This window comes from Limanda limanda, chromosome 18 (assembly GCF_963576545.1).
Source record: "Limanda limanda chromosome 18, fLimLim1.1, whole genome shotgun sequence".
NCBI classification, from domain to species: domain Eukaryota; kingdom Metazoa; phylum Chordata; class Actinopteri; order Pleuronectiformes; family Pleuronectidae; genus Limanda; species Limanda limanda.
The window spans coordinates 9,189,868-9,212,758 of NC_083653.1; the positions used below are offsets into that span (position 1 = coordinate 9,189,868).

At 40.0% G+C, this 22,891-nt stretch overlaps 2 protein-coding genes across 2 annotated transcripts; both read right to left on the reverse strand.

Annotated features, from left to right (window-relative positions):
- Positions 1 to 779: 779 nt before the first annotated feature.
- On the reverse strand, positions 780 to 6,705 carry LOC133024619 (hydroperoxide isomerase ALOXE3-like). The gene is made up of 14 exons (XM_061091778.1): positions 6,559 to 6,705; positions 5,778 to 5,982; positions 5,564 to 5,645; positions 5,341 to 5,463; positions 5,143 to 5,246; positions 4,263 to 4,435; positions 3,216 to 3,359; positions 2,882 to 3,085; positions 2,453 to 2,539; positions 2,144 to 2,310; positions 1,747 to 1,868; positions 1,544 to 1,644; positions 1,087 to 1,257; positions 780 to 959 (listed from the first exon to the last, which is right to left on the reverse strand). The coding sequence occupies exons 1-14, from the start codon at positions 6,703 to 6,705 to the stop codon at positions 780 to 782; spliced, it is 2,010 nt and encodes a 669-aa protein (XP_060947761.1).
- Positions 6,706 to 13,270: 6,565 nt separating this feature from the next.
- On the reverse strand, positions 13,271 to 19,347 carry LOC133024598 (hydroperoxide isomerase ALOXE3-like). The gene is made up of 14 exons (XM_061091749.1): positions 19,201 to 19,347; positions 18,437 to 18,641; positions 18,223 to 18,304; positions 17,995 to 18,117; positions 17,796 to 17,899; positions 16,764 to 16,936; positions 15,735 to 15,878; positions 15,392 to 15,595; positions 14,961 to 15,047; positions 14,656 to 14,822; positions 14,235 to 14,356; positions 14,038 to 14,138; positions 13,580 to 13,750; positions 13,271 to 13,450 (listed from the first exon to the last, which is right to left on the reverse strand). Exons 1-14 carry the CDS (start codon positions 19,345 to 19,347, stop codon positions 13,271 to 13,273), a joined length of 2,010 nt encoding a protein of 669 aa, XP_060947732.1.
- Between the last annotated feature and the right edge of the window lie 3,544 nt (positions 19,348 to 22,891).

The following is a 22,891-nucleotide window of genomic DNA, read 5'->3' on the forward strand; positions in this document are numbered from 1 at the left end:
TTTGTTTGTTTTGTTAAATAACTTATTTAATTAATTTACCTTTTACTTTATAATCTCTGCATTTGGGTCCATCTCTGCATCTAAACCGTAACAATCAGTCATGCACTTCTGATGGACATTAATTGATAAATCACGCAAGATGTTATAAAACTAAAAGGAGGTTGCAAATATGAGCTTGTGATGGAAATTCATCTTGAGATTTGAAATAATGAGATTCTCAGACTGGAGTTGCCTTTGAGTCTTTAATAGGAAGCTATGCAGAGGTTAACCAACTAGCAAGGGTGCTCAAAGTTGAACTGCCTCAAAGTCCTAAAAAGCCAATTCTTATACAGAGGCGTTTCAGAAAACATAGCATGAAAAAATGACATGAAATCATCATCTGTCTATCTGCTGTGTCCGGTCGCTGTTGCAGTAGGAAACATTACCGAATAAGGGCATACACAGTTTGTCAAGGTCACAGCAGTAAGACACCGCCAAATAAGGAATTATTTCCTACATCCATCAAATTACACACCATTACAGGAATAGAAAAAGCTTAAACTCAATGTTAGTAAAGAGTAAAAAGTTAAATTATATATCACCTTTTTGTTTAATAAAGTCAAAGGAATTTAAGCTATTATTTCCTACGTCCATCAATTAAGTTGTTGCTGAACAACTACACCACAGGCCCACATAACACAAATATTTTATCAAATCATGCAACACCTACCCACAACAAAAACACCTCCCAGGATGAAATACAGTTGGTTAATGATACAGAATTGATCTCTCTGACTTTCTCAAATAGACACGCTGTTCTCAATGCGAGAAGGGAGCAGGTAGTCATAGGGAACTTCAAGCTGCGAGTTTCTCTTTGCGATTTCTTCACCGAGTTTTGACAACTCCGCTTGAAACTCCAGAATCACCTGTGTAAGCTCAGGCTCGTCAAATCTTGTCTCAGGATATTGACCCAAAGGAATCTGCCAATGACAAAGTCGAGACAGAAATATTAAAGCGGCAGAGTTCATCATGGTGGAAAAAATGACATTCTTATTCAATTATACAAGTATGAATTAATAAATGCATTAATATTTAGATAAAACTTACAACATCACTGTATTCATCTGAAAGTTGATTTATCAACACTGATATGGCGACAGTCTCTCCAACATTCGGGAAGGTCTCCATAATTGTCTCCATGCTTGACTGCCCCTTGGTGGTCGGAGGAGGTTTGTGCAATATCAAGGTGGCATTCGGCATCCAGAAGTAGTAGTCAAACTATATGATGAGAGAAGTTTCAACATGGATGTAATGTATGATTCAACATTTTTGTATTTATGTATTATTTTATTTCATGTAGTTAGGTTTGGCAAATTTGATGTCTGAATAATTGAATCGACTGAATCTCATTAAAAGTTACAAAAAAAGTTATGTAAATGTAGGAAATGAAACCTGAAAGTGGAAGAAGCAGATTCTACATCTGCCACTCGTCCCATATATTTGAAATGTGAAAACAAACCTCAGCACATATTCCAGTGTCCTAACTTATTCACTCTTGCCTCACCTGTCCATTATTGACTGCTGCGTGTTGAGCGGACACTGTGAAGATGACCATGGTGATGAATCTTATCAATTCCTCAATGCAATGAAAGCAGTGTGGGAATCCTGTCGGCAGCACCACCATCATTAGTTAATGTTTGGCATTCACAATTTGCATCGGACATTTTTTATAGACTATATGTTGTATGCAGAACATTGGTTAAATACCTGAGGCTTTGTTTCCCAAGAGGCCGTAGGTGAATATCTCACAGATCCAATCCTGCAGCTCTGTGTCTTTACAGACGTCAGCGTCTGAGGGATAGTAGTACTCCACTGCTGCCCTCACAAAGCTGGTTGATACAAAAAAATGGGATTCTGAGTAATTATGTGGAAGAATTCGTAAAAAAGAAGTGTGTAATACTCTTCCACAGGATTCACCGCCAGCTAGTGGTTGCTTTGATGACATTTTAATACAAAATGAAAAAAAATAAATCTCAGCAGAGTATTAAAACATTAATTCCTGTCTCATACATGCTGCACCACTTCTTTACTGAAGACAAGCTGCTCGTTGTAAAACAGATTATTGAACTTATCTACAATATTTATTACCTAAATTTAAAGTTACCTGTCTATGATGGACCACAGCTTCAATCCATCATCTCTGTAGAAGTAGTTGGGGATTGACTCCAGTCCTCGTGCAGCGATGTTCTCTGGCAGACAGACGGAGCTGTAGGTCATTTCATGGAGGGACCTCCTCATGATCTCTATCATCCCCTCAACTCCAGCTGTACTCTAATAATAAATTATCCAGAAATATTTTCCATTAGACAAATATAGCTTTGTTGTAAATCTTATAGAAATTCAGTTTTTCAACAGTTCAAGATGAATAGAATAGTCCGGCTTTGACTGTATTATATATGTGAAAGAGCCTTACTTTTTCAAACATCCCATTAGGTCCCATTAGACTGACACGGCCTCTAATGTTTATGTCAAGAGTGGACTTGAAGTGTGGAATAAACAGCTGAAGAGAAAGAGAGGAACATTTTAAATGTCAAGTTAAGATGCTAATTCAGCCAGAATGGCACAGAATCTACAACAAAAATGGGTTCTTCCCTGACCCATACTATATCCTTCACACCAACTTAATCTTTCGGGTAGTTTTTCTGATATATATTTATAACAAACAAGGAAATAAACAGCAACACACCCTTGCTGTGTTGATCAGCAAAGAGAAGACACAACCATAACAAAACAGGTTTCCCTCAACTCACGAACAAAAACCTTAAATACCAGTCAAACATCAGTTCAGATCCAAAAGAAAAACACACTGATGAACAGAGTGATCTCAGCTGTGTCATCAAACCTTGTAGAGGGGATGAATCACAGGGAAGCAGCGCAGAGTGGCAACACTGTAGACCTCTCCCATGAAGTGAGTATTCATGAGGTGATGGACGGCTTCATGATCCAGCATATCTGCGTTTTTGATAAACATCTTGGCCAGCAGCCAGTCTGTCTCCAGGTCACTTGGCAGAAAGATTGGATTCTTCTCTGAGGGCTGTTGATGCAGCTGGAATGTGACGAAAAACATTGACTTTGAAGAGTGAAACAGGACTTTTGCAAAAATTAAAGAAAAACTATAAAGTAATTTGGAAAAGAATGTGATTCAATGACGACACTTGATTTTCGTATAAATATACCTGTATTGCAATTGGCATCAGTTTGTTTTCTGGGTTCAAGTAGAACAAACAGAGACCAGGAGTCACAGTTAGAGATTCTCCATTGTAGACATAAGGGGGGATTCCATCCAGCTTCTTTTGGTCATAGAGGAATATATTGCCTTTCTGTATGGGAAGGAATCAAGATGAAACACAGATTTGTAATTAATCAGTGGATCAATCAACCTTAAATCAGACCTTTCAAACTAAACTAGTCGGTTCAAAGTGCTTTACAGTTGATAGACAAAACATAAGATGGCAAAAAGGAATTGAAAATAGGTAAATACATTTTAAGATTTAAAGACTAACTCATACCAAAGCAATCAATAATGGAAAAGACACCAATCAAACAAAATTAGGAAATTAAATATATGTATAATTAAACCATAAATTATAAAACACAACATTGAAGCCAAACTAAATATTAACAAATCTGAGGGGTCCTTCCCCCCAGCTTCAAAATCAACATGTATTTCAGATGCTTTGTTGGTTTTGTGGCTGTTTCACATATGTAAGCAACTAAATTTTGTAAGTATAAATTAATTCATGTTTGTCGTAGAGAAAAATCATCCATTTATCCATCCACCTATTGTGACCTCGATAAATGGTTAAATGGTTCTTGGATCCCTGTGTTTGAATGTGCTTACCAGGAGGTCTGTGACCCAGTCAACTTTAAACTCTCTGTACCAGTAACAGTATTACACATCAACACGTTCTATAATCGTTTTTAGTCTTTTTCAATACCAGTAGCCAGTGTAATGATTTTGAAAAGGTTTGATGTGTGCTGTCCTTTTCGGCTTCGTCACCACTGGTGAGGCAGAGTTTTAAATTAATTGTCGCTAATAAATTGTGTAGAATGTTGTTTGTTGTCTCTGCTTGTTACAAAAACATGCATTTGTCTGTCAGTGTTGCTCAAAAAGAAATGGCATCACTATGACAATAAGCTTCAAATGTTAAATTGCTGTTTTCGATCTGAATCAATGATTCAAGGATTGAGGATGAGAAAAGATTATTTAATTTTCTCTCTACCGCAATTTCCCTCCTCAGACTGTTGCCCTCATCCAGGAACGGCTTCACCATCTCCTCTGTGACAGGGAAGTTTTGGGGAAGCTCTGAGCAGCGCTTGATCAAAGTGGGGTTGATTCCGTTCAGAAACTGGGATCCGTAAAAGTCATCCTCCTTCCAGTGCTCTGCAACGTACTCTGAAGAAAAAAGAAAGAGATATATAAGGTTTTATCTGCTCAGGTTTGATGTACAACATGATCCTAGTCATGAAAAAATTCATGTTTTTTTAATTTGTATAGAAACCATGATTAACTTAACAATTTAAATTATGAAATGCTTGATAACTATTACAATATTATATATACTGTATCCAATTTTCTTTTTTCAGTGCATTGTAAAGTTTTGTAAAAACCTAACTAGAACTGTTCATAGAATAAATGTTGGTCACATTGTAGGTGCATTGTTTTTCATGATATCGAGCAGTATGTAGGAAACATTTGCCCATATATTATAAGATATGAATGATTGGTTTAACTTTGGAGGTAAGCTTAGTCAATTCACATGTGTGGTTTACAGCAATGAGTCCATAAGCTGTATAATAATCAGCTTTGGAGATTGAAATGATTACCAATCTGCCAATTTCTGTAAAATCACTTGTGAACTGATAATTCTGTGTCTCCCACATCCTAACATGTAGCCACTTGTTACTGTATTTCTACAACGGTTCTCCAGTGACATTAACAGCCACCAGACGCCAGGTATCAGACCATCGAACATCTGGTTAGTAAGACAACCTCAACCTGCTGAGCCACAGCCACCTTTGATTTGTGAAACCAGAGAGGACAACATATTTCTGTCGAGGAAGTCTATGATCTAATCTGAAGTACTGGACAATAAGAAATACCTGACATTGGTGTCTTTTGGAAGTTAAAGAGTCTTTTCAGGTCGTCGAGATTTTTCCATTTTTCGATGGATCCGACCATTCCCTTAAATTTGAATTTCATTCCACTTATTTAAGACAAGGGAAAAGGGAAAGAGAAAAAAAAGCGTGAGTATATTGAAACCAGTTTGTGTTGAAAATCTTTTTCTAAAGTCGACCCACAGTTGTTTGGTTGTGTCTTGAATTTCGTCCACTTTGGCCTTAGAGAAGCGGATTTCAGCTGGGAGCTCAGACTCGTGTTCAAAACTGCTAATGTGGAGTAATCCTTCAGCTAGAGGCTTCCACCTGAAAAAAAAAAAAGGAAAAACGTTACATAAAAGTAAATTGTCTCAAAGCGGACCTGCCTGGATCTTTAGGTACAGGACCTACTGTGCTGCACACTTACTGGTACAAGCTCTTTTTAAGCTTCAGCTCTTTCTTACGATGTTCAATCAACAGGAGATGGTCGTCATCAAAATACTTCATGGCTGAGAAGTGAAAAGAACGCTACGGCAGTCATATTTCAACTTTCAAAAAATGTGAAGATTTAATATCCCTAAAAAAAGATATAATGTTTAATAAAAAACATCTATCCAATGAATAATAATACAATATCAGACCTCTCCCTCCTCTCAGCTCCACATACTCTCCCCTGGAAATCCATCTGTGACAGGGGAAGAGCATGGCATCTCCCTCTGGAGTCGTCACCTTGATGGTGGAGCAGTACCACTCCTCTTCTTGGAAATTGAGAAAGGGATCCTTATCCACTTTGACCAGCAGAAGTTTCCCAAGAGACGAACTGGTTTTCACCGTGTAGGTCCCGGTCTGGAAGTAAGAGTTAATGTAAATATAAACAGTAAAATAAGTGCGACATCTGTTGAAAAGGGTTGGGTTTGATGTTATCAGTCTCACAAGCGTTTCCCAGTACACAGAGTTAGACAAACATGGCAGCTGGCTGGTGAAAGTCTGACAAACACCACACCTTGAATAAACCTCAAAACAAAACGAGTGAATGAAATTTGCTGAAACATGGTGGATTTTTTCAGATGATAGATGTGATCCACAAAAATGTAATAAATTTGTTCTGGCAGAAATCTGCTCATCTTAACTGAAAAATTGGTGTTGATCACACTTTGATTAGGTAGAAACTATGTAAAATAAAATATAGAACGATTCAAATAGACAGAAAAATCTGAACCAGGGAGAAAGCGAACCAGTACAAATGGGCCTTTATGAGAGATTTAAATGAGTATAAGGAGTTTGTTGGACTGACCACCTCAAGGATATTGATCCAGAGAGTGGAAGGAAGCCCTGACAGGAAAGTCCTGGTCACCTTGTGGATGTACTATCCTTTAGTATGTTAATACATTTTAGAGTGTCGTGCAGGTGGATTTAACTTACTTTACCGGTGCAGAAGTCTCTACCCCAGTTGTCCAGTTCATTTTTCTCACTCTCTCCGTCACTTCCAATTAGAGTGACAGAAACGTGATCCCATGTTCCTGCACTTGGCATGTCACCTGTTGACACCTGAAGCTTGTACTCAGCCATGGTCACTCAGTGGATCCGGTCCAGAAGAACTAACAAAATACGGGTCCAGATTTTCCCTCTCTGTGCTCTGTTTTCTTGATCTCTGCCTCTTCTCCTCACAACCCTCCAACCTATTTAAGATCTTTACCAAACCACACCTCTTTTGGTCATTAAAAAAAGTTCAGTCAGACAACTCACAATCTGACGTTTATTGCAACAGAACAGGTTTAGTGTTTGGTATCTAGGCTCCAACTTAATCACTCAACCATATGGTTACACAGGAAGGATGGGAGTGATGAGCAAATACTTGTAACCCTGTTGGAGCCAACAGGTGGATGCTGGGATGGTGGAAGGGCTGAAGCAACTGGTAGCAATACTGCAGCAGCAGAGCGAGCAAAGGGGATGATGATGATTTCTCTCCCCTTAAATAGCCCACCCTATAAGATGGGTGTGTATTATCGATGGTTGTGGAGAGTCAAATCATGTCACATGATTGGAGCAGCACAGCTTGAGCTGGCAGCCTAAACTAGCTCGCAGGCGACGCTCCATAGGTGGTGGAATCTGTGTTTGTGGGGGGGTTCAGCTTGAACTCCTTTACACCAAGATATGATACTTATTTGCTCAGATTTGTCCTGTTGCTTTGTCTGCACAAGTTCACACCTGTTGACGTGTGTTAATTTAACTCAAAAGTACTGACTTTGTACTCAAAGACCAAACTCCTCTGATAGGGTGAGATGTGACCTTTTAACAGGGGTGTTTCCAGAAACTTAAGGGACTTAAAGTGACCTGCATGGGGACCCTGCACAACCGTTATTTATTATGTAATCAGCCATTCTCGGGGTGGAATCAGGTCAGGGCCTCAGGTAATGACCTGATTTGCCTTCAGCTCTGCAACATTCCTGCCTGGTACTGATAATAACAGGGTTGGTAATGCCAAGAACTGTCACACTAACCTAATCACATTTCATTCAACTGATGCTTTTACCAAAGTGACTTACAATAAGTGCATTCAACCATGAGGGTAAAAACCCAGAACAACAAAATCTGCGCCAACTTCTGTGTGAGAAGGGGGCGTAGTCTCCTGATGTTGTGCAGCATCTATCTACAGCACTGATTCTCAAACTGTGTCGGAGGCATAACAGGTGGGGCGCGCGACCAGGGGGAGGAAATGTGAGGCGGAAATTATGTTGAATTGAATTTTTTAAAAATGTCACAAAAAATTGTTTGAAAAAGGTTTTTTATTGCACATCAACATTATTGAATGTTCACGTGTTGTTGCCGTAATGTTGGCAGTAAGGGAGAGTTGACTATCTAGTGTCACACCCAGGTTCCAAGCAGTCTTGGTGGGGGCTACCACGGAGTTGTCAAAGGTAATAGTCAGGTCGTGGGCGGGAGAGCCATTCCTTGGAAGGAAAACTAGTTCAGACTTGTCAATGTTAATTTTCAGGTGGCTACCCTGGTTTTATTATCATTCACATTCTTGCTTGCATTGAAATACACATAGCAATAAAGAATCAATGAATTCCCAAAGTGTATGGTAACATAATGGTTTCAACATGTGCATCAGTCATGCACTTCACGTCTGATGGACATTAATTGATTAATCGCGCAAGATGTTAGAAAACTAAAGGGAGGTTGCAAATATGAGCGTGTGATGGAAATTCATCTTGAGATTTGAAATAATGAGTTTCTCAGACTGGAGTTGCCTTTGAGTCTTTTTAATAGGAAGCTCTGCAGAGGTTAACCAACTAGCAAGGGTGCTCAAAGTTGAACTGCCCCAATGTCCAAAAAAGCCAGTACTTATACACAGAGGCGTTTCAGAAAACATAACATGAAGAAAAAATGACATGGAATCGTCATCTGTCTATCTGCTGTGTCCCGCCGCTGTTGCAGTTGGGAACTTGACCGAATAAGGGCATACACACTGTTTGTCAAGGTCACAGCAGTGAGACACCGTCAAATAAGAAATTATTTCCTACGTCCATCAATTAAGGTGTTGCTGAACAACTACACCACAGGCCCACATAACACAAATATTTTATCAAATAATGAAACACCTACCCACAACAAAAACACCTCCCAGGATGAAATACAGTTGGTTAATGATACAGAATAGATCTCTCTGACTTTTTCAAATAGACACGCTTTTCTCAATGCGAGAAGGGAGCAGGTAGTCATCGAGAACTTCAAGCTGCGAGTTTCTCTTTGCGATTTCTTCACCAAGATATGACAGCTCCGATTGAAACTCCAGAATCACCTGTGTAATCTCAGGCTCGTCAAATCTTGTCTCAGGATATTGACCCAAAGGAATCTGCCAATGACAAAGTCGAGACAGAAATTTTACAGCAGCAGAGTTTATCATGGTGGAAAAAATGTCAAATTCTTATTCAATTATACAAGTCTGAATTAACAAATGCATTAATATTTAAACAAAACTTAGAACATCACTGTATTGGCTTGAAAGTCGATTTATCAACACTGATATGGCGACAGTGTCTCCAACATTCGGGAGGGTCTCCATAATTGTCTCCATGCTTGACTGTCCCTTGGTGGTCGGAGGAGGTTTGTGCAATATCAATGCGGCATTCAGCATCCAGAAGTAGTAGTCAAACTAAATGATGAGAGAAATTTCAACATGCATGTAATGTATGATTAAACATTTTTGTATTTATGCATTATTTTATTTTTATGTAGTTATGTTGTGGCAAATTTGATGTTAAAATAATTGAATCGAATGAATCTCATTAAAAAATACAAAAAAGTGATGTAAATGTGGGAAATTAAACCTCATGGTGGAAGAAGCAGATTACACATCTGCCATACGACCCATATATTTGAAATGTGAAAACAAACCTCAATACATATTCCAGTGTCCTAACTTTTTCACTCTTGCCTCACCTGTCAATTACTGACTGCTGCATGTTGAGCCGACACTGTGAAGATGACCATGGTGATGAATCTTATCTTATAACTTTAAGTTGAATACAGAACATGGGTTAAATACCTGGGGCAGAGTTTCTCAACAGGCCGTGGGTGAATATCTCACAGATCCAATCCTACAGCTCTGTGTCTTTACAGACGTCAGCGTCTGAGGGATAGTAGTACTCAACTGCCCTCACAAAGCTGGTTTACACAAAACAATGGAATTCTGAGTAATTATGTGTAAGAATGTGGAAAAAAGAAGTCCCTATCAAAACCCACAGACTGAATTTAAACATGGACATCATGACAGCTCCCCAAAAGTGAGGCCAAAGCATCTCAATCGACACCTGGAGTTTCTCCAACCAGCCACCTAGTGCAAAGTATGTAACATTTCTTCCACAGGATTCACCGCCAGCTAGTGGCTGCTTTGATGACATTTCTAATACTTGTAACCCCCCAGTTGGAGCCTACAGGTGGATGCTGGGATGGTGGAGGGGCTGAAGCAACTGGTAGCGATACTGCACCAGCAGTGCGAGCTGGAGTGGATGATGGAAAATGTCTATCTTTTTAAATAGACCACCCGAAAAGGTGGGTGTGTATTATAGATGGTTGTGGAGAGTGGGGTATGTCAAATGATGTATGTCACATGATTGGAGCAGCGCAGCTCGAGCTGGAAGCCTGAACTAGCTCGCAGGCGACGCTCCAAAGGTGGTTGAACCTGTGTTTGTTGGGGGGGGTATTCAGCTTGGAGTCCTTCACACCAGGATATGACACTTATTTGCTCAGGTTTGTCCTGTTGCTTTGTCTGCACTAGTTCACATCTGTTTACATGTTTTAATTTAGATCTAAAGTACTGACTTTGTACTCAAAGACCGAACTCCTCTGATAGGGTGAGATGTGACCTTTTAACAGGGGTGTTTCCAGAAACTTTAGGGACTTTAGGAGACCTGCATGGGGACCCTACACAACCGTTATTTATGATGTAATCAGCCATTCTCGGGGTGGAATCAGGTCAGGGCCTCAGGTAATGACCTGATTTGCCTTTGGATCTGCAACATTCCTGCCTGGTACTGATAATATCAGGGTTGGTCATGCTGGGAACTGGCACACTAACCTAATGTCACATTTTCATTCAACTGATGCTTTTACAAAAGCGACTTACAATTAGTGCATTCAACCATGAGGGTAAAAACCCAGAACAACAAGAATCTGCGCCAACTTCTGTGTGAGCAGGGGTTAAGTCTCCTGATGTTGTGCAGCATTTTTCTACAGCACTGATTCTCAAACTGTGTCGGAGGCATAACAGGTGGGGCGCGTGACCAGGGGGAGGAAATGTGAGGCGGAAATTATGTTGAATTGAATTTTGAAAAAATGTCACAAAAAGTTGTTTGAAAAATTTTTTTTATTGCACATCAGAAATTCCTGAAATTGAATGTGAATTGAATGTTCATGTGAATGTTATGTAAATACACATGTTGAACTGTGCCAATTTTATTGGGGCGGGGGGGACGTGTTGTTGCAGTAATGTTGGCAGTAAGGGAGAGTTGACTATCGAGTGTCACACCCAGGTTCCAAGCTGTCTTGGTGGGGGCTACCACGGAGTTGTCCAAGGTAATAGTCAGGTCGTGGGTGGGAGAGCCATTCCTTGGAAGGAAAAGTAGTTCAGACTTGTCAATGTTAATTTTCAGGTGGCTAACCTGGTATTATTATCATTCACATTCTTTCTTGCATTGAAATACACATAGCAATAAAGTATCAATGAATTCTAACTGGCCTGTGGACAGTTAAGAGTTAATGCCGCTGTATGAGTGATGTAGGACGCACATATATGCACTGTATGAGTGCTTGAGCGCGTGGTTAGACTCTATTGTAAAGCCCTTTGAGTGGTATATAAATACAGACCTGTATCCATTTTAGCTTTGAATAATGGAAAAATACGATTTGCTTGTGAATTCACAATGAACTTAACATAATAGTGGTTTGACTGAATAGATATTTTTTCCTTGAGCCCAATTCATATTGACTTCAACTCCTCTAATATCTCTGCAACACATGTTGATTTATCGATTCACATTTTCATTTTGGACTCACAGCAGTCATACACCATGTACACCATGTTCTGTACACGCCATTAAAAGTTAGAAAGAAATTGAATACACAGTATATGAATAATATAATAGAAGAGTATATACAGTATCACAATGTAGAAATGTTTACATGCAATGAAATATTTGATACATCAAAGAGTTACTACAAAACTCCACTGATATTTAAAAGTAGATGTGCAGTGAAATCAAAGAGCCAGGTTGCTGAATTGAAGGTCGTGTGCGGGCTTCATGTGCACCGCTCTGTCCGGGTCCCACCGACCCATCTCCTCCCGAGAGCCCAGGACCAAGAGCTGCACGTCCGCACTGTCCAGAGCCAGAATGACCCCGAATCTGAACAACATGGTCACGGGTGTCTAACACGGGCACGGCACGGTTATTATAGCCCCTGTTAGATTATAGCGCGGTTAGTATTCAGTGTAGTCCATAGTGTTTGGTGTCGTCTAAATATAACACACAAATGTTTGTAATTCTATCTTAGTGAGGACACAGATTGGTATAGTGCATTTCCTGGCCCCTTATCCTAACCAAAATGTCCTCTTGTACCCAAAGTGACCTCACTTTATCCAAAATGTCATCTTCCCCAACATGTCTTCAGTTTCTACAACATGTCTTTACTTCCCCCAACATGTCGTCACTTTGCCCAGCATGTCTGCACTGTCCCAATGTTTCCTTACTTTCCCCAAAGTGTCCCTTGCTGCCCAACATGTCTTTACTTCCCCCAACATATCGTCACTTTGCCCAGCATGTCTGCACTGTCCCAATGTTTCATAACTTTCCCCAAAGTGTCCCTTGCTCCCCAACATGTCTTTACTTCCCCCAACATGTCGTCACTTTGCCCAGCATGTCTGCACTGTCCCAATGTTTCCTAACTTTCCCCAATATGTCCCCACTTTCCCAAAGTGTCCTCACCATCCCAAAATGTCAGATGCATCTCTGGCCAGTTGTATTTATTATAAAGAGCCCTAACATAATGGTTTCAACATGTGCATCAGTTATGCACTTTACTTCTGAAGGACATGAATTGATAAATAACACAAGATGTTATAAAACTGAAGGGACGTTGCAAATATGAGCGTGTGATGGAAATTCATCTTGAGATTTGAAATAATGAGATTCTCAGACTGGAGTTGCCTTTGAGTATTTTTAATAGGAAGCTCTGCAGAGGTTACACAACAAGCTAGGGTGCTAAAAGTTGAACTGCCTCAAAGTCCTAAAAAGCCAGTACTTATACACAGAGGCGTTTCAGAAAACATAACATGAAAAAATGACATGAAATCGTCATCTGTCTATCTGCTGTGTCCAGTCGCTGTTGCAGTTGGAAGAAACATTACAGAATAAGGGCAAACACACTGTTTGTCAAGGTCAGAGCACTGAGACACTGCCAAATAAGGAATTATTTCTTACGTCCATCAATTAAGTTGTTGCTGAACAACCACACCACAGACCTACATAACACAAATATTTTATCAAATCATGCAACACCTACCCACAACAAAAACACCTCCCAGGATGAAATACAGTTGGTTAATGATACAGAATTGATCTCTCTGACTTTCTCAAATAGACACGCTGTTCTCAATGCGAGAAGGGAGCAGGTAGTCATAGGGAACTTCAAGCTGCGAGTTTCTCTTTGCGATTTCTTCACCGAGTTTTGACAACTCCGCTTGAAACTCCAGAATCACCTGTGTAAGCTCAGGCTCGTCAAATCTTTTCTCAGGATATTGACCCAAAGGAAACTGCCAATGACAAAGTCGAGACAGAAATATTAAAGTGGCAGAGTTTATCATGGTGGAAAAAATGACAAATTCTTATTCAATTATACAAGTATGGATTAACAAATGCATTAATATTTAAATAAAACTTACAGCACCACTGTATTTGCCTGAAAGTCGATTTATTAACACTGATATGACAACAGTCTCTCCAACATTCGGGAGGGTCTCCATTATTGTCTCCATGCTTGACTGCCCCTTGGTGGTCGGAGGAGGTTTGTGCAATATCAATGTGGCATTCGGTGTCCAGAAGTAGTAGTCAAACTAGATGATGAGAGAAATTTCAACATGCATGTAATGTATGATTAAACATTTTTGTATTGATGCATTATTTTATTTTCATGTAGTTATGTTGTGGCAAATTTGATGTCAAAATAATTGATTCGTATGAATCTCATTAAAAAATACAAAAAAGTGATGTAAATCTGGGAAATTAAACCTCATGGTGGAAGAAGCAGATTACACATCTGCCACATGTCCCATATATTTTAAATGTGAAAACAAACCTCAGTACATATTCCAGTGTCCTAACTTTTTCACTCTTGCCTCACCTGTCCATTATTGACTGCTGCATGTTGAGCCGACACTGTGAAGATGACCATGGTGATGAATCTTATCAATTCCTCAATGGAATGAAAGCAGTGTGGGAATCCTGTTGGCGGCACCACCATCATTAGTTAATGTTTGGCATTCACAATTTGCATTGGACATTGGACTATATGTTGAATACAGAACACGGGTTAAAAACCTGAGGCATAGTTTCTCAAGAGGCCGTAGATGAATATCTCACAGATCCAATCCTGCAGCTCTGTGTCTTTACAGACGTCAGCGTCTGAGGGATAGTAGTACTCCACTGCTGCCCTCACAAAGCTGATTTACACACAACAATAGAATTCTGAGTAATTATGTGGAAGAATGTGGGAAAAAAGAAGTCCCTATTAAAACCCACAGACTGAAATTAAACATGGATATCATGACAGCTCCCCAAAAGTGAGGCCAAAGCATCTCAATCGACACCTGGAGTTTCTCCAACCAGCCACCTAGTGCAAAGTATGTTAAATTCTTCCACAGGATTCACCACCAGCTAGTGGCTGCTTTGATGACGTATCTAATATGTGACAGGCGCAAAAATTAAAAAACAAATCTAAGCAGAATAAATACATTATTACCTGTTGATGATGGACCACAGCTTCAATCCATCATCTCTGTAGTAGTAGTTGGGGATTGACTCCATTCCTCGTGCAACGATGTTCTCTGGCAGACAGACGGAGTTGTAGGTCATTTCACGGAGGGACCTTCTCATCATCTCTGTCATCCCCTCATCTCCAGCTGAAGTCTAATAATAAATTATTCAGAAATATGTATGATTAGACAAATATAACTTTGTTGTGAATCTCATAGAAATTCAGTTTTTCAACAGATCAAGGTGAATAGAATAGTCCGGCTTTGTATTACATGTGTGAAAGAGCCTCACTTTTCCATTGATCCCATTAGGGCCCATTAGACTTGTACGGGCGCTAACGTTTATGTCGAAAGTAGACTTGAAGTGTGGAATCAACAGCTAAAGAGAAAGAGGGGAAAATTTTAAACGTCAAGTTAAGATGCTAATTTCAGCCAGAATAGCACAGAATCTACAACAACTAATGGGTTCTTCCCTGACCCATACTATATCCTTCTCACCAACTTAATCTTTCGGGTAGTTTTTCTGATATATATTTATAACAAACAAGGAAATAAACAGCAACACACCCTTGCTGTGTTGATCAGCAAAGAGAAGACACAACCATAACAAAACAGGTTTCCCTCAACTCACGAACAAAAACCTTAAATACCAGTCAAACATCAGTTCAGATCCAAAAGAAAAACACACTGATGAACAGAGTGATCTCAGCTGTGTCATCAAACCTTGTAGAGGGGATGAATCACAGGGAAGCAGCGCAGAGTGGCAACACTGTAGACCTCTCCCATGAAGTGAGTATTCATGAGGTGATGGACGGCTTCATGATCAAGTGAATCTGCGTTTTTGATAAACATCTTGGCCAGCAGCCAGTCCGTCTCCAGGTCACTGGGCAGAAAGATGGGATTCTTCTCTGAGGGCTGTTGATGCAGCTGGAATGTGATGACAAAATATTGACTTTTAAATGTTTGAAAATTGAAACAGACTATTGAAAAAATGTAATACAAGTAATTATGCCATGTGGAAAATAATATGATTCAATGAGCACACTTGATTTTCATCTAAATATACCTGTATTGCAATTGGCATCAGTTTGTTTTCTGGGTTCAAGTAGAACAAACAGAGACCAGGAGTCACAGTCAGAGATTCTCCATTGTAGACTTTTGTGGGGATTCCATCCAGCTTCTTTTGGTCATAGAGGAATATATTGCCTTTCTGTATGGAAAGGAATCAAGATGCAACACAGATTTGTAAATAATCAATGGATCAATCAACCTTAAATCAGACCTTTCAAACTAAACAAATTCAAAGTGCTTTACAGGTGATTGACAAAACATAGGATGGTAGAAATTAATTGAAAAGAAGTACGAAGATGTTAAGATTTAAAGACTAACGCATACCAAAGCAATCAATAATGGAAAAAAGACAGCAATCAAACAAAGTTAAGAAATTAAATTAACCATAAATTATAAAACACTACATTAAAGCCAAACTAAATATCAACAAATCTGAGGGGTCTTTCCCTCCAGCTTCAAAAACCACATGCATTTCAGATGCTTTGTTGGTTTTGTGGATGTTTCACATATGTAAGCAACTTAATTTATATTTTATTTATTTTATAATCTTTATTTCTATGAATTAATAACAGTTGTTTATCTTCCATCCACCTATTGTGACCTTGGTAAATGGTTAAATGGTTCTTGGATCCCTGTGTTTGAATGTGCTCACCAGTAAGTCTGTGACCCAGTCAACTTTAAACTATCTGTACCAGTAACAGTATTACACATTAACACATTCTATAGTCTTTTTCAATACTAACAGGTAGCCAGTGTAAAGACTTAAAAAAGATGTGATGTGTACTGTCCTTTTGGGCTTTGTCACCACTGGTGAGGCAGAGTTTTAAATTAATTGTCGCTAATAAATTGTGTTCGATGTTGTTTGTTGTCTCTGCTTGTTACAAAAACATGCATTTGTCTCTCAATGTTGCTCAAAGAGAAATTGCATCACGATAACAAATGTTACATTGCTGTTTTCAATTTGAATCAATGATTCAAGGATTGAGGATGAGAAAAGATTATTTCATTTTCTCTTCTTTCTTACCACAATTTCCCTACTCAGACTGCTGCCCTCTGCCAGGAATGGCTTCACCATCTCCTCTGTGACAGGGAAGTTTTGGGGAAGCTCTGAGCAGCGCTTGATCAAAGTGGGGTTGATTCCGTTCAGAAACTGGTATCCGTAAAAGTCATCCTCCTTCCAGTGCTCTGCAACGTACTCTGAAAAAAAAGAAACAGAGATATAAGGTTTAATCTGCTCAGGTTTGATGTACGACATGATCCTATTCATATAAAATTCATGTTTTTTTTAATGTGTATAAAAAAAACAAAAGACATAAGTTTTTATTTTACGAAAAAGAAGAAAATGTTTTCAACATTATCAGCTGATTTCAATAGATTTCCTTGTTGAAATTTGAGATGCAACAACCATAACAAGGGATGTGGAATGATGCCTGTGCCTGTGGGAAAATAAACTGTCGTTAGATGTTTACTTAACAATTTCAATTATTTAATGCTTGATAACTATGACAATGTTATAAATACATATATACTGTATCCAATTTTCTTTTTTCAGTGCACCTAAATGCAACTGTTCATAATATAAATGTTTGTCACATCGTAGGTGCATTATTTTTCATGATATCGGGCAGTATGTTGGAAACATTTACCCTGTATATTATAACGTATAAATAATTGTTTTTACTTTGGATGTAGGCTTAGTCAATTCACATGTGTGGTTTACAGCAATGTCCATATATAGGCTGTATAATTTCAGCCTTGGAGATTTAAATGATTACCAATCTGCCAATTTCTGTTAGATCACTTGTGAACTGATAATTGTGTCTCACAATTGTGTCCCACATCCTAACATGTAGCCACTTGTTACTGTATTTCTACAGCGGTTCTCCAGTCACATTCACAGCCACAAGACGCCAGGTATCAGACCATGGAACTTCTGATAAGTAAGACAACCTCTACCTGCTGAGCCACAGCCACCTCTGATTTGTGAAACCAGAGAGGACAACATATTTCTGTGGAGGAAATCTATGATCTAATCTTACTGGAAAATAGGAAATACCTGACATTGGTGTCTTTTGCAATTTAAAGAGTCTTTTCAGGTCGTCGAGATTTTTCCATTTTTCGGTGGATCCGACCATTCCCTCAGAGTGGAACTTCATTCCACTTAATTATGACAAGCGAAAAGGGAAAGAGAAAAAAAGAGCGTGAGTATATTGGAACCAGTTTGTGTTGAAAATTTGTATCTACAGTTGACCCACAGTTGTTTGTTTGCATCTTCAATTTCGTCCACTTTGGCCTTAGAGAAGCGGATTTCAGCTGGTAGTTCAGACGCATGTTCAAAACTGCTAATGTGGAGTAGTCCTTCAGCTAGAAGCTTCCACCTGAAAAAAAATTACTTGCATGAACAAAGTTACATAAAAGTAAATTGTCTCAAAGCGGACATGCCTGGATCTTTAGGTACAGGACGTACTGTGCTGCACACTTACTGGTACAAGCTCTTTCGAAGAGTCAGCTCTTTTTTCCGATGTTCAATCAACAGTGGATGGTCATCCTCAAAAGACTTCATGGCTGAGAAGTGAAAAGAACGTTAAGGAAGACAAATTTCAACTGTCAAAAAATTTGAGGATTTAATATCCCCAAAAAAATATAGAATGTTTAATAAAAAAGATCTATACAATTAATTATAATGAAAAATCAGACCTCTCCCTCCTCTCAGCTCCACATACTCTCCCCTGGAAATCCATCTGTGACAGGGGAAGAGCATGGCAACTCCCTCTGGAGTCGTCACCTCGATGGTGGAGCAGTACCACTCGTCTTCTTGGAAAAGGAGAAAGGGATCCTTATCCACTTTGACCAGCAGAAGTTTCCCAAGAGACAAACTGGTTTTCACCGTGTAGGTCCCGGTCTGGAAGTAAGAGTTAATGTAAATATAAACAGTGAAGTAAGTGTGACATCTGTTGAAAAGGGTTGGGTTTGATGTTATCAGTCTCACAAGCGTTTCCCAGTACAGAGAGATAGACAAACATGGCAGCTGGCTGGTGAAAGTGGGACAACCACCACACCGAAACAAAACAAGTGGTTGAAATTTGCTGAAACATGGTAGATTTTTTCAGATGATAGATGTGATCCACAAAAATGTAATTGATTTGTTCTAGCAGAAATCTGCTCATCTTAACTGAAAAATTGGTGTTGATCAAATTTTGATTAGGTAGAAACTATGTAAGATAAAATAAGGAATGATTCAAATAGACAGAAAAATCTGGACCAGGGAGAAAGCGAACCAGTAGAAATGGGCCTTTATGAGAGATTTAAAAGAGTATAAGGAGTTTGTTGGACTGACCACCTCAAGGATATTGATCCAGAGAGTAGAAGCCCTGACAGGAAAGGCCTGGTCACCTTGTGGATGTACTATCCTTTAGTATGTTAATACATTTTAGAGTGTCGTGCAGGTAGATTCAACTTACTTTCCCGGTGCAGAAGTCTCTACCCCAGTTGTCCAGATCAGTTTTCTCACTCTCTCCGTCACTTCCAATTAGAGTGACAGAAACATGATCCCATGTTCCTGCACTTGGCATGTCACCTGTTGACACCTGAAGCTTGTACTCAGCCATGGTCACTCAGTGGATCCGGTCCAGAAGAACTAACAAAATACCGGGTCCAGATTTTCCCTCTCTGTGCTCTGTTTTCTTGATCTCTGCCTCTTCTCCTCACAACCCTGCACCCTATTTAAGATATTTACAAGACCACACCTCTTTTGGTCATTAAAATAAGTTCAGTCAGACAACTCACAATCTGACGTTTATTGCAACAGAACAGGTTTAGTGTTTGGCATCTAGGCTCCAACTTAATCACTCCCCTATATGATTACACAGGAAGAATTGGAATGTTGAGCAAATACTTGTAACCCTGTTGGAGCCTACAGGTGGATGCTGGGATGGTGGAGGGGCTGAAGCAACTGGTTGCAATACTGCAGCAGCAGTGCGAGCAAAGGGGATGATGGAAAATGTCCCCAGCTTAAATAGACCACCCGATAAGGTGGGTGTGTATTATACATGGTTGTGGAGAGTGGGGTATGTCAAATGATGTATGTCACATGATTGGAGCAGCGCAGCTCGAATTGGAAGCCTGAACTAGCTTGCAGGCGCTTTCCATAGGTGGTTGAACCTGTGTTTGTGGGGACTTTAAGAGACCTGTATGGGGACCCTACACAACAGTTATTTCTTATGTAATCAGCCATTCTTGGGGTGGAATGAGGTCAGGGCCTCAGGTTATAACCTGATTTGCCTTCAGCGCTGCAACATTCCTGCCTGGTACTGATAATAACAGTGTTGGACATGCTGGGACCCAGCACACTAACCTAACCTTGCATTGCATTACTTTACATTTATGCGACTTTTTTATCCAAAGTGACTTACAATAAGTGTATCAACCATGAGGGTACAAACCCAGAACAACAAGAATCAAGAAAGCCAAACTACAAAGTGCTATAAGTAAGTGCCATTTAAGTGCTACTAAATTGTTAGTTTAAACTTTTATTCAAGGTATAGTCGGATCAGGTGTGTTTTTAGTGTAAGGTGGAAGATGTATAGACTTTCTGCTGTCCTGATGTCATTGGGGAGCTCATTCCACCATTTAGGAGCCAGGACAGTAAACAGTTGTGAGTTTAGCTCGCAGTGAGGGAGCAACAAGCTGATTGGCAGATGCAGAGTGAACGGGATGGGGTGTAACGTCTGATCATGTTTTGGATGTAGACTGCAGCCACTGGTAACCAGTAAATGGAGCGGAGGAGAGGAGTAGTGTGAGTGAATTTGGGTATGTTATAGACCAGTCGAGCCGCTGCATTCTGGATGAGCTGCAGAGGTCGGACGGTGCTAGCAGGTAGACCTGCCAGGAGGGAGTTGCAACAGTCTAGGCGTGAGATGACCAGGGCCTGGACCAGAACCTGCGCCACCTTCTGATTGAGAAGGGGACGTAGTCTCCTGATGTTGTGCAGCATCTATCTAAAGCAGCGATTATCAAACTGTGTCGGAGGCATAAAATGTGCGGCGCGCGACCAGCAGGGGGAAATGTGAGGCGGAACTAATGTTATTGCCGAACTATTGTTTTGTTGGCCGCATCTTTTTAACAGCAGAACAGTAAACAAATTGTTGTTTCGCCGGAGCCAGGGGTCAGCACCCCGCGGCTCTGAAGCTGCATGCGGCTTTACAGCCCCTCTGCAGTGACTCCCTGTGCATTGTTGTGCATGTCGCACATATTTTCCAGGAGCAGGCGAAGTGTGTGTGGTTGTGTTTGTGTGCTTTTTGTGCGTGTGTTTGTGTGTGTGTGGGTGGGTGCGCGCTCCCAGACACCGCACACACACAGGCCCCGCCACTGTGCCCCGCCCTCATTCACTCGCTTAGAGAAACACTCACAGTGAGATCAGAGCTCGTTCACTTGAAGCAGCCGGTCAGGGACAAACAACAGATAGTGTTCACAAACCAAGTTGAAAAGAAAGTATGATGAAGCCTAGCAGTGTCTAGATCAAATTTCCTCTATAGATTCAATAATAATGTACTAATATTTGCAGAATAATATATTTATAATTTTGCATGTAGAATGTTTTACATGCAATGAAATATTTGATACTTCGAAGAGGTACCTTTATGACAAAACTCCACTGATATTTAAAAGTAGATGTGCGGTGAAGTCAAAGGGTCAGGTTTCTGAATTGAAGCTCGTGTGCGGGCTTCATGTGCACCGCTCTGTCCGGGTCCCACCGACCCATCTCCTCACGAGAGCCCAGGACCAAGAGCTGCACGTCCGGAGCAAGAATGACCCCGAATCTGAACAACATGGTGTCTAACACGGCACGGCACGGTTATTTTAGCCCCTGTTAGATTATAGCGCGGTTAGTACTCAGTGGAGTCGATAGTGTTTGGTGTCATCTAAATATAACACACACACAAATGTTTGTAATTCTATCTTAGTGAGGACACAGATTGGTATACTGCATTTTCTGGCCCCTTATCCTAACCAAAATGTCCTCTCATACCCAAAGTGTCCTCACTTTATCCAAAATGTCATCTTCCCCAACATGTTTTCAGTTTCCACAACATGTCTTAATTTCCCCCAACATGTCGTCACTTTGCCCAACATGTCTCAGCTTTACCCAACATGTCTGCACTGTCCCAATGTATTTATTATAAAGAGCCCTAACATAATGGTTTCAACATGTGCATCAGTGTAACAGTCTGGCAATTTAAGTTTAATTGTAAAAGTGTTTTCTGTTTAGTAAATCTCTATTGTGTGTGTTCTAGTTGTTTTCATGTTTGCACACCCTGTTTCTGTTTCCTGTTTTATTTTGTAGTCTCTGTTCCTTGTGTGTTGTCTCCGTCTTCACTTCCTCTCTGTGATTGTCAGCCCTGCCCTCATGTGTTTCACCTGTGTTCAATTGCCCCTGCCTTCCCTGTGTATTTAAGCCTCTGTCTTCCCTTTGTCCTCTGTTGGATTGTCTGTGTTTCCTGCGGTGTTTGTTCATCTACCCTCCTGTCTTCCATGGTGCTGTCCTCATCTCCTGAGCTTTGTATCCCTGCGTAAGCCTCATGTTTTGTTTGTTACCTGTTAGTGTTACTGTTTTGTTTGTTTTGTTAAATAACTTATTTAATTAATTTACCTTTTACTTTATAATCTCTGCATTTGGGTCCATCTCTGCATCTAAACCGTAACAATCAGTCATGCACTTCTGATGGACATTAATTGATAAATCACGCAAGATGTTATAAAACTAAAAGGAGGTTGCAAATATGAGCTTGTGATGGAAATTCATCTTGAGATTTGAAATAATGAGATTCTCAGACTGGAGTTGCCTTTGAGTCTTTAATAGGAAGCTATGCAGAGGTTAACCAACTAGCAAGGGTGCTCAAAGTTGAACTGCCTCAAAGTCCTAAAAAGCCAATTCTTATACAGAGGCGTTTCAGAAAACATAACATGAAAAAATGACATGAAATCATCATCTGTCTATCTGCTGTGTCCGGTTGCTGTTGCAGTAGGAAACATTACCGAATGGGCATACACAGTTTGTCAAGGTCACAGCAGTAAGACACCGCCAAATAAGGAATTATTTCCTACATCCATCAAATTACACACCATTACAGGAATAGAAAAAGCTTAAACTCA

What these genes read in the sequence shown, in the direction of transcription:
- LOC133024619 (XM_061091778.1), bottom strand. Translation starts at nt 6,705, where the DNA reads ATGGCTGAGTACAAGCTTCAGGTGTCAACAGGTGACATGCCAAGTGCA. An exon ending in GAGACTTCTGCACCGGTAAA is followed by an intron (nt 5,983 to 6,558) that starts GTAAGTTAAATC and finishes TCTTACTTCCAG; the next exon opens with ACCGGGACCTACACGGTGAA. An exon ending in CTGTGGTCCATCATAGACAG is followed by an intron (nt 1,869 to 2,143) that starts GTAACTTTAAAT and finishes TGTATCAACCAG; the next exon opens with CTTTGTGAGGGCAGCAGTGG.
- LOC133024598 (XM_061091749.1), bottom strand. Translation starts at nt 19,347, where the DNA reads ATGGCTGAGTACAAGCTTCAGGTGTCAACAGGTGACATGCCAAGTGCA. An exon ending in GCAAAAGACACCAATGTCAG is followed by an intron (nt 16,937 to 17,795) that starts GTATTTCCTATT and finishes CTTTTTTTTCAG; the next exon opens with AGTACGTTGCAGAGCACTGG. An exon ending in TGATGCCAATTGCAATACAG is followed by an intron (nt 15,596 to 15,734) that starts GTATATTTAGAT and finishes ATCACATTCCAG; the next exon opens with CTGCATCAACAGCCCTCAGA.